The sequence below is a fragment of the Pelobates fuscus genome, chromosome 1 (assembly GCF_036172605.1).
Source record: "Pelobates fuscus isolate aPelFus1 chromosome 1, aPelFus1.pri, whole genome shotgun sequence".
Taxonomy (NCBI): domain Eukaryota; kingdom Metazoa; phylum Chordata; class Amphibia; order Anura; family Pelobatidae; genus Pelobates; species Pelobates fuscus.
In genome coordinates, this window is record NC_086317.1 from 471185526 (window position 1) to 471197734 (window position 12209).

At 39.2% G+C, this 12209-nt stretch overlaps 1 protein-coding gene across 5 annotated transcripts in view; it reads left to right on the forward strand.

Moving 5' to 3' along the window:
• P2RY6 (pyrimidinergic receptor P2Y6) overlaps window positions 1–11891 on the forward strand; it is a 95967-nt gene extending 84076 nt beyond the window's left edge. For 4 of the 5 annotated variants that reach the window (XM_063431646.1, XM_063431638.1, XM_063431655.1 and 1 more), the window contains one exon: window positions 9957–11891. In XM_063431646.1, the coding sequence (XP_063287716.1) occupies window positions 10012–10998 (987 nt within the window). In that variant the 5' untranslated portion in view covers window positions 9957–10011 and the 3' untranslated portion in view covers window positions 10999–11891. Of the gene's footprint in view, window positions 1–8358; window positions 8442–9956 lie in introns of those variants that run through there. The other variant, XM_063431672.1, reaches the window with a different exon arrangement.
• Window positions 11892–12209: the final 318 nt, after the last annotated feature.

The window sequence follows — 12209 nt, forward strand, 5'->3', positions numbered from 1 at the left end:
GTCCCGCCCACCCTCCCTGTGGTTTTGTTTCTTAAGGGTATCCCGTTTTGTCACAGCGGCGGGATGGGGAGCTGAAGGAGAAGAAATAGGCTCCCCAGGAGGAACCGGATGGAATTGGAAAATTGTGGACATTGGTGGTTGGTAGGTTTCGAGTCCTGTCGGTGGCTCAGAACCTGGTGGGGTAGGGGTATCCGGGTATACCCCTGCCGTGGTTAATTGATGTTTTGGCACTTTAAATTGGTTCATGTTGGAATATGTGATATGTTATGTATATGTATATACGTGTTATTTATATTGGGGTCATTGCCTTTTATATTGACAGAAGGATACGGGTGCAAGGGCAGAGTATGGGGGGCAATGACCCATGTTTACATGTTAAATTATTTGGTTATGTTATATTATGATATTATTATAATGGTTATTAGTTGAAATTGTTAATAAAGCTGTGGACAATTTTTCCCATATATCTCTAGTGTCAGTGCATTATTGGGTAAGGTATGTGGGTTGGTTGTCCTGGATTCCGACTGCCCATATGGCGACTATACACCGGTCATGAGGTCACTGTGTGTGTTGAGATGGTGAATAGGACCAGGTCTCCTCATGGCTCCTGGACAGGAGGCAGCCATCTTAGCTTATAAGTAATTGCCTGAGAAATGATTGTTCCCCTTCAAAGATTAGCATCTGTGGAGGTACAGAAGGAACAAACACACAAATACAATTGATTTAGAGCAATAGATAAATGTATCTAAAAAAAAAAGGAAACATTCTATCTTTATTACAGTCCAAATTGACCGGAATCGTCTCCGTTTTAATCTATGCAACTTCTACGCTCACCAAATATATATTGCTAACAAAAGCTCAATTGGACACTCTGTAATTTCTGACTCGTTGGTTACATTGTAGCAGAAAAACCATCTTGTATCGATGTAAGGTAATGCCATTAAACAGTAGATAAGGGGCCAGAACGGGATTAAAAAGCGTAGGATACGGCAGACGACTCACGCCATTCGAGGCTGTTAAAGGGTTAATACAGTGAGTTTATTTAGGAGGATCTCAAATGATAGAATTTTATATGACTTTACACATCTTTATAAAAGTAATTGCGAAATAAAATGTATCATTGATCAATAAAGCTCTCAGGCTAGGTCCACCTTCACATTTACTGTAAAACCAAGCCACAAGATACCAGTATACTAATAAAACCTAAAACCTATCCCTTAAGGACGTAATGCCTTTGGCTCCAGCATAGCAGCAGCGACCTCAATGAGTTCTTATCAGTTTGCAAAGTGTAATTCCAAATAAATATTTAACTTCTCTCCTATAAATTATAAATTATCTTTTGCTCTTAGGTGCCATGTTTGCTTCCTCATTTTTTTAAATTTATTTTTTGGCATAGTGTCTTATTTACATTTAGGTTTTCTGAGCCAATTTCTCATTGGATTCTCTTTTGTGTATAATGATACAAAGCAGAGCATGGTAATACCTTGTAACCATCAAATTAATTGTGAAGTTCAAGTTTGAAAAAGAAAATTAATGAAGAAAAACAAAAACAAATAGATTTAAAAAAAAAAGGTCCCTATTCCGAATACCAGGTTATCATTGGAGAAAAAAGGGGGTATAGGCTCAGCGCTAGGTGGTCTAAAGGAGAAGAGAAAAGAGAGAAGCTGCAACCTATGGGTATGAGGTTCCCTCTAAAGTCCTCAATTAAGAATGTGGAAAAAACAAAATAATAGGTCGCGCTGTACAGAAATAATACAATTTAAAGGTAAAATGAGAAATATAAAATATAAAATAGATAGAAATTTTACTCACATATAGATATACACTAAAATAAATATAAGAAAAAACGTAATAGTCCCAATATGTGGTGGATTCCAATAGGCTGATGGAAACTTGATACTGTAGTCAAAATAGAACGCTGGGTCTTCTATGGTATAGGCAATCTTGGTTCAATGATGGGCATGCAAAATAGAAAGACAGGGAGACTCCAATAGTGCAGACTGTATTGGCATAAGTAAAATAAACTGAAATAGGTGTAGGGGAGGTATTTCACTCACCTATGCAAGAGCATGTACTTGCTCAAGTGTAATCAGCATTCAGTGGCGTTTATCCCCCACTGGCGGGACATAGATGCGGGTAATTCCTCGAAGTAAAAAAAATAAAATATAGTGCTCACTGTATATAAATATAAAAGTAAGACTTAAAAAATAGAGAACGTACTCACATTTGAATGAGCAGGATATACTGCTCAATATGATGGCGTGGGTGGTATAATCCCCACCTAGGATTCTTTAGACAATAGTCAGCTCCAAAATGACGTGTAACCAGGTAAAAGAGGAAAAGATAATATAATATAAAATATACGGATAAAATAAAATAAAATAAAATAAAGGGTATATGGCAAATGTATGGTGAAAAAAAGCCAATATTCCTTTATTAGTACAAGTATAAAATATATATATAAAATTAGCTAATTTTATATATATATTTTATACTTGTACTAATAAAGGAATATTGGCTTTTTTTCACCATACATTTGCCATATACCCTTTATTTTATTTTATTTTATTTTATCCGTATATTTTATATTATATTATCTTTTCCTCTTTTACCTGGTTACACGTCATTTTGGAGCTGACTATTGTCTAAAGAATCCTAGGTGGGGATTATACCACCCACGCCATCATATTGAGCAGTATATCCTGCTCATTCAAATGTGAGTACGTTCTCTATTTTTTAAGTCTTACTTTTATATTTATATACAGTGAGCACTATATTTTATTTTTTTTACTTCGAGGAATTACCCGCATCTATGTCCCGCCAGTGGGGGATAAACGCCACTGAATGCTGATTACACTTGAGCAAGTACATGCTCTTGCATAGGTGAGTGAAATACCTCCCCTACACCTATTTCAGTTTATTTTACTTATGCCAATACAGTCTGCACTATTGGAGTCTCCCTGTCTTTCTATTTTGCATGCCCATCATTGAACCAAGATTGCCTATACCATAGAAGACCCAGCGTTCTATTTTGACTACAGTATCAAGTTTCCATCAGCCTATTGGAATCCACCACATATTGGGACTATTACGTTTTTTCTTATATTTATTTTAGTGTATATCTATATGTGAGTAAAATTTCTATCATTGGAGACTATGTCTAAAATAGATTATATTTAAAGTGGAGATTATCCCATATTCTGAGCGTTTTTAAAGTAGCCGGAGATATTGGCCTCCTGGCAGGTTATCTTTCCTTAGCTGCAGAACTCTTAACTTGTCACAAATGAGTTGTAGGCATTCTATTTCCATACTGATCTTGGGCCCGTAAATGGTTAAATATCTCCATAAGATTAGGCCCCCCCTTTAATTAATTAGGGCCCCCACCCGCCCCTAATGGTTGGGGACCTGGGGGGGAATTAGGCTGCTCGCTGTTTAGGCGACATGCCGCGAGTAGGGGCATGCGGGAGGATTTATCCTCCCTTTTATTAATATGGGGGTCATTGTGACCCCCTTAGGTTTTAATGCGGGTGGGGGGTAGAAATTAATATTTATTACAAGGGGGAGCTGGTAGCGCTGCGCTTGCTCAGCATGTGGTAGTGGCTCCATCAATTGGATAAAAAAGTATACTGCACATGTATCTAATAATTCCAGACAAATGAAAGTCTGCACAGACACAGGCAAATAAATTCCTTAAATGTTGGCAAAATATTATTTTTTTTCCCACCCCTCACCCTACTTTCCGCCATATACCTCCTGATCTTAGACTTATGGTTAAATCCTCTATATTGGCCAAATATAGACCATAGAACAACCTACAACTTGTATCAGCCGGAGACTTTTTCTAATATCTTCATAATGTTCCTGTATACTGCGACTCACTGTTTAGTGAATAGGCTCAAAATGTGGTGACACTTCCAGGGTTATTTATTAATGTGAACTCAACATGAATTTCGAATTGAAGGCCAAAGTAGCCAAATTAGAAAAACTCTGCAAGTCTGTGAGCTATGCTTTCAGTTCGACTATTCTGGTCTTAAATTTCAAACTCACTTTGAATTCACTGTACATTCCCACTTTCGTAAATACTCTTGTTGGGTTCCAAATTACCCAGGGACTGTACTTTGTTTTATAACTACTATAGTTGTAGTTATTTCTTTTCAGGGGGGAGACTGTTATTTAATATTACTCTATGTCAGAATAAAACTTTATGGAAATAGTAGCTTTTTATTATTTTTAAACCAGTTCCTGATACTGGTCATTATGTTATACATTATGCCAGCCTTTGTGGTTTAAACCCCACTGACCCCATATATGGCGGGGTCTGTTCACTAATGGTATTATCATTATTATTATTTATATAGTGCTGACATTTTCTGCAGCCCCTTACAATTATAAAGTGGGGATTTTTGACAACAAGCAATTGAAATGCATAATATTAATAGAGACAAGAGGCTTGTCAGTAAGAGCAAAAAATTAAAGAAACCACTGTGGTACTCCGCAGAAATGGTTAAAATAGTAAAAAACAAAAAGTTAGCATTTAGTAATTATAAAAAAGTGAGGAAGACAGACAGATCTATAAGATTAGGCAGAAAAAGGCTAAGCAAGTTATAAAAGCTTCCAAATACATACTTCCAAAAACATAACTTACAAGGATATAATTTCTAATTAGTGGGGTAATAGCTGCTTGATTCAAGGAGATATCTGACTGCTATTTTGGGGTCAAGAAGGATTTTTTCCCTAGTTTGTTGCAAAATTGGAAGCACTTCAGACTGGGTTTTTTGCCTTCTTTTGGATCAACAGCAACAACATATGTGAGGAAGGCTGAACTTGATGGACAAAACATTGTTTCTAAACATAAATGAGAAAAGGAAAGTAAAACAAGGATTAGTAAGATTAAAACCGAAAGAAGGAAGGTATGTAGAAGAGGATAAAGGTCTAGCTGACTGCCTCAATGAATATTTTTGACCTCAGTTAGGAAAGAGGACAAATTAGTAATTTGTTACATGTGAGTTTACAGAGTAAGAGGTTCTATTTCAACTGGCAAAAGTAAAGACAAATAAGTCGATGGGGCCTGATGGAATACACCTAAAGTTATTAATGAGCTTAGTGGTGTACTAGCAAAACAATTAGCGGATTTATTTAACCAATAATTGTTAATGGTAGTAGTCCCAGAGGACTGGAAATTAGCGAATGATGTACCTATTATAGGCCAGTATGCCTTACTTCAGTAGTGGGGCAAGTGATGGAAACTATGTTAAAAGATAGGATTGTTGGACATCTAAAATCACATGGATTTCAAGATCAGAGACAACATGGGTTTACTTCAGGGAGATCGTGCCAAACTAATCTTATTGATTTTTTTGATTGGGTAACTAAAATTATAGATCAGGGTGGTGCAGTAGACATTGCTTACCTAGATTTCAGTAATGCTTTTGACACTGTTGCACATAGAAGACTTATCAATAAACTGCAAATCTTTAAATTTGGATTCCAATATTGTTGAATGGGTAAGGCAGTGGCTGAGTGACAGGCAACAGAGGGTTGTAGTCAATGAAGTATATTCGAAGCTTGGGCTTGTCACCAGTGGGGTACCTCAGGGATCTGTACTTGGACCCATTCTCTTTAATATTTTTATTAGTGATATTGCAGAAGGTCTTGATGGTAAGGTATGTCTTTTTCCTGATGATACTAAGATATGTAACAGGGTTGATGTTCCAGGTGGGATAAACCAAACGGCAAATGATTTAGGTAAACTAGAAAAATGAGACCGTATCTCCAGAAGGATATTGATACTTTAACGAGAGTTCAGAGAAGGGCTACTAAACTGGTTCATGGATTGCAGGATAAAACTTACCAGGAAAGGTTAAATGATCTTAACATGTATAGCTTGGAGAAAAGACGAGACAGGGGGGATATGATAAAAACATTTAAATACATAAAGGGAATCAACACAGTAAAAGAGCGGCTAATGTTTAAAAATAATATCCGGAAGTATTACTTTACTGAGAGGGTGGTGGGTGCATGGAATAGCCTTCCAGCTGAAGTGGTAGAGGTTAACACAGTAAAGGAGTTTAAGCATGCGTGGGATAGGCATAAGGCTATCCTAACTATAAGATAAGGCCAGGGACTAATGAAAGTATTTAGAAAACTGAGCAGACTAGATGGGCCGAGTGGTTCTTATCTGCCGTCACATTCTATGTTTCTATGTGAAGTGGTGGACAGGACCAGCTATGATGATTGAAGAATCAATTTGTAAAATTTAGGTTAAAATAATAAAGGTGGAAAAAAGAATCAGTTCATTTGATTATGTTTCCCTCTGCTTGTCTGGTTTAATTATTGTAAGCATTCAGTGCCCCGTAGTGGTGCTCATTGAACACTCCCCTGTGCTATTCTGTTGAAATATAGATACGTTTCGATAGTGTCAGCAAAGCATTAAGCTGAGCCCGTACACATAATGCCCTCTCCGGCAGAAAATACCAGTTTCCTGATGAGAAATATCACTTCCTTAATCATGATTCTCTTAGGGGAGGAAAGTCCCTGTGCTTTCCTATAGAAGGAAAATAAGATATCTCGACTCCCATATACAGTATTGGGATTTTAACCCGTCAGCACAAGACTTATACATGTCCCTTGTTATCATCACAATCAACATTACTTATCTGTTATCACGTGGAACATCGAAATCTGTAACCAGCGATCAGAGTATAGTAAACTAATTGAACGCTGAGTACACGCCGCAGCATTTAAACCAACAGTAACTGAAGAAATCTACAACTTGAATTAGTCGAAAACTTTTTTTGACAAGGTCAAAGTGTCCACAATCTGCCATTTATTGCAACACACACGTTAGGTCCATTATATGGTGTCATACGGAGTTGACATGACTGAGAGTTTTTTATTTAGTGTTATGTCTTAGAAGATGGTAAACCACTTTTAATTATAACCACAGTCTAATATTGTGATTTTCGGGATGAAGGACCCCATGCTTTCCTACAGAGGCGGTGCAAGGGTTTTTGGCTACATACTCAGAGATGCATTTTTCCAACCCTGCCCCCATCACCTTCCCTCCCCTTTATTGTAAAGGATGTACAACCTACATTTACAGAGACACCACATACAAACAACCCCACAGTGCTGTGAACTGTATCATGTGGAGCTTTTCGTTTCTCTCATTGAGAGTGAGCATTACAAATCACGGTAATGTGGGGTGTGTATAAAGGTATCACAGAGCTCCACAGCAAAAGAAAAACCTCATAGTACCTTGTGTATCAGTTTATAAAATAATTCCACAACATTAAAACTCTCAGTTCTGTGCAGTGAGTATGAGTGTATCACAGAGCTCCCCCACAATAAAACTCACGAATATGGTCTATATTAGTCTATCACAGAGCTCCACAGCTGTAAAGCACATATAGCTGAGCCTGTGCATTATGTATGACAGTATCACTGAGCTCCACTGTATTACACCTCACTAATGTAGGGTGTGGTGGTTATGGTGAGTGTTGGCTGTGTGTGACTGGAAGCTTGACCAAGCCACACATATCACACACAGCCAACACACCCATCTCACATAATACTAATTAGGGTGCCTGGCAGGCAGCCAAGCATCCAGTGATGATAGTACCCAGTCAGGATGCCAGTTATAGCAATGCCCCATGACATTATTAGTAAAGCCATATCCTTGGTGCCAATTAATGCAAAGACTCAAGTCAAACAACAACCAAAGATGTAGACCATGTGCTCCACCCACCGGACAACCAGGGATGCATTTTTATACAAAATATATAGTCAACTGGCCATATATGAAATAAATATGACATTGCATTTTTTTTTCTATAGATGGAATACAAATTATTTGCATCTGCTCCCATAAAATGTACGTATTTTGATTTTAACCCGTTCAGGACAAAAGTAATGCAAATCTCTTGTTTGAAGGGGCAACGAAGGGGTTAAAGCTGCCTCCACTCCACATTGACACTAATACTTCCAGAAGAAGACAACCCACGATTAATAGTATGTGAATAATAATAGTATGGGAATAATATGATATTCCCAATGTTGATGGCTTTGTCCTATTCAATAAATTGTTATTAACCAGAGGCAGGAGCTAGCATGGAATGGTCAATAAGGGTCTATTTTTCACTAGTAATTTGTTAATAGTGAAGACATGGACTCTGTTGTTGGTTCTAAACCCCATAGGCGTGTGTGCATTTAAACGTAAACATGTGTCCTACATAGATCTTTAAATGTATAACCCCTGCCCTGTGAGAGGCCCCAAGACTTTCTCAATCACATGGGCTGATGACGCCCGAGTTTCTTTTACTGATAATAAAATAAAGACAGTTTGCCTGCTGCAGATTCCCTCTCTCCTCGCTAAGTATATTGTATATATCCTGAGTGAGTGGACTGGACAGATCCAGGACTGCGCTTACTGTTCCGTTAAGGTAAATTAATTATATATAAAACGGTAACAGATTGCTCGTGCATTCACTATTTCTATATACTTGGGAGAAAGGTAGAATATACCCTAAACTAGGAATTGTGGAGAACTGGCAAATACATTTCTAATCTTAGAGGGACTTAGGCCAAAATAGTAAAACTGCAAAAAAGCCTAAACTGCGTTTTTTACACCTAAATTTGCATTCTTTTGTCAGTTCTCAAAACATTTTAGTGAATTATCCTGACATGGTTATTCATTAAGATGTGAATTGTCAGGAATTTAAAAATAAATTACTTGAAGAACGTTTTCAAATTTGACTGCTTTGACCGAACATGAAATTCTCTCTCTGAATTTACATTAATTCACATTTTAGTGAATAATTATGTTTTTACTAAATAACTGCAGCATTTCCTTTCCTGCAGACCAAAATATCATTGTGGTGTCATTAGCCAGCCCAGAACAAGACTTCAGGGTGACATGTCAATTCTGTGTATATACAGCAGGTCATGCTTCCCACTCCCATGCCACCATTGTCCTCCCGTCAGCCGGTTCTGAACCAAAACTGCTTCATTAAGCTACAGTTGTTTTGGTGACTATGGTGTCCCCTTTAAATTCTAATTTTCAGTCACCACTGATAAATGTAACGCAGAAGGAATGGAACTGCAGATAATTGGGGGCCCAGATTAATGTGAAACTGTTTGGAAACATTAAAGGATCACTATAGTGTCAGGAAAACAAACTCGTTTTCCTGACACTATATAACCCTTAGGTCCCCCCATCCTCAGGGGCCCCCTCCCTTCAGTTACTTTAATCCAGCGCCGGTCTCCCTCGGCTCTGGTGACCTCTCCTCCCTCGCTGACGTCAGCTTCCGAGTGGAGTGGAATGCACATGCGCGCGCATTCAAACAGTCCATAGGAAAGCATTTCTCAATGCTTCCCTATGGACGTTTTGCACGCCGAATGCGATTTTCGCATCCAGCGTCGCAGAAGCGCCTCTAGCGGCTGCCAGGAAGACAGCCACTAGAGGCTGGATTAACCCTGCAATGTAAACATAGCAGTTTCTCTGAAACTGCTATGTTTACATCTGAAGGGTTAAAACCTGGGGGACCTGTGGGACCTGGGGGACCTGGCACCAGTAATCCTTTAAAGATAGCATAGTAGGCAGGAGACCTTCTGTTTGCCATCAAGACTCCATTACACTGTGCAAAAATTACATTTAAAAATTATATGTTTTCTTTTTATGTAAGAAACAGGAGAATATCTTCAGACTCTATGATCAGTGGTTGCTTTATATAAGTTATACGTTACTTATAATATAAATGTTTAATGTTACTTTTAAAGATTTGTAAAAGGGAAAACTTTGATATTTCAATTTATGCATAATTTTAACACAATGTCTTTCTCTTATTCCTATTATGATGCTGATACAACCGATGACCAGTTACTGTTTTCTTCTGTTGGTAACGTTGATATTTGAAGATTGCCACCAGGTTTAACCCTATTCTTCTGTCCTCTTCCAGGTTCTTTCATGATGATGATGTGACGTTGTGATCTCCACCTGCAGCAAAACCAAACATGGAGAACATTACCTCTGTCCCCCAGAACAACTCATGCACTTTCCAGGAGGATTTCAAGCAAATCCTTCTCCCTGTGGTCTACTCTGTGGTGATGGTTCTTGGTTTGCCTTTAAACTTCATTGTCATTCTTCAGATCTGGCTGTCCCGGAAAGCTCTGACCCGATCAGCCATTTACACGTTGAACTTGGCCGTGGCTGACCTACTCTATGACTGCTCTCTTCCCCTTCTCATTTATAACTATGTTCAGCAAGATTATTGGCCTTTTGGGGACTTCACTTGCAGGTTTGTCCGTTTCCAGTTCTACACCAACTTACACGGCAGCATCATGTTTCTTGCCTGTATGAGCTTTCAGAGATACATGGGCATCTGCCACCCGTTGTCTGTCTGGCACAAAAAGAGAGGAAAAAAGTTCACTTGGGTAGTCTGCGGTATTGTTTGGTTTGTTGTGATCGTCCAATGCTTGCCCACATTTGCCTTTGCATCTACAGGTGAACAACGAAACAGAACCGTCTGCTATGACTTGAGTCCACCGTCACTATCTGCAAAGTATTTTCCCTATGGAATAACACTGACTATCACAGGGTTTTTGATCCCTTTCGTTGCAATTTTAGTTTGCTACTGCTGCATGGCCAGGATTCTCTTCCAGAAAGATGATATGAATCCTCCACAAGTGCGCAAGAAGAAGGACAAAGCCATTCGAACGATTATTATTGTGGTTATCGTCTTTGCCATTAGCTTCTTCCCTTTCCACCTCACAAAAACCATCTACTTGGTGGTGCGTACCCAAGACGATTTGCCCTGCCTGGTGCTGCAGACTTTTGCCATTGTATACAAGTGCACACGGCCGTTTGCCAGCATGAATAGTGTGCTGGATCCCATCCTCTTCTATTTCACACAACAGAAATTTAGACAGAGCACCAAAACCCTAGTGAAACGGGTCACCTCAACATGGAGGACGGAAACGAATACTACAATCAAACAATAACAGGAGCTGTCTTGTAGTGACTCAATGTTGGAAGACAATTGCAAAAAACATACTGTACATATTTGAAAAGTCCGTACTGGATAAGGGAAAGATTCAAAGCAGTGGCAGTAATGGTTTGTCAACTTTAGTTAAATGGAAGCTTTTTTCCATGTCAGCTACTGTTATCTACGGGAGCATTGCTAGATAGCAGAATGACAAGGGGCTTCAGACCAGGGTGAGATATTATAGTCCCTCCAGCATATATTGACTTTAGACCCTCCCTAGGCCACACCTTGTACCCAGAGCCGATTCTGGGTGGGTGCAGACCACCCAGGTGCTCTGTAGATAGGCATGGGGGTTGCAGTGTAGGTGCTACCCCTGAGATAGGCCCTGCCCCATCTCATTAGGCACGCTACACTCACAATAGGTGACAGGCGGCAGAGCTGTAAGGAAAACATTTCACGCTAAGAGGCTGTTAAAGACTGTGTTCTGTGTTTAACTCTAACATGTTCTAAGAATCACATTACAATAGTCAATCTTTACAGAATTTAGAGTATTATCTAAACTTACATTCACAAACTTCACTTTTGCCGGAATGCTGTAGGTCATGTGTAGACAACCTTCGGCACTCGAGATGTTGTGGACTACATCTTCCATAATGCTCTTACACCCATAATGCTGGCAAAGCATCAGAGGGAGATGTTGTCCACAGCATCTGAAGTGCCGAAGGTTGTCTACACATGACCTACAGCATTTACCCCAAACATGCAGCATTAAATCTGCGTCTTCTGAATTAGAACCCCACTCCCACAGCAATACCTCCTCATTCTAGGCCAGTTGTTCCCAACCGAGTTCTCAAGTACCCCCTACCAGTCCAGGATTTATTGATTACCCAGTTGTGTCTAAGGTGTTTTTAGAAAGAAAAAAAAAAACACTTTAGACACAACTAGGTAATCCCTAAATCCTGGACTGGTAGGGGGTACTTGAGGACTGGTTTGGGAACCCCTGTTCTGATACCGGAGAAACTGACGGAAGCCAAGCACAGAGAGATGGACACAGGTTTCTTCAGGAAGGAAGAGATTCTTTATTGGATCACCGATCGGGACTCAGAGGGACTAGCGTCACCAAAATACAGCAAAGTCTGAGTACTGAATACATAGAGTACATTCCTTATATAGCACTGTAGCTCCTCCCACAATTAACTACACCCACACATACCCTTAACCTATTTA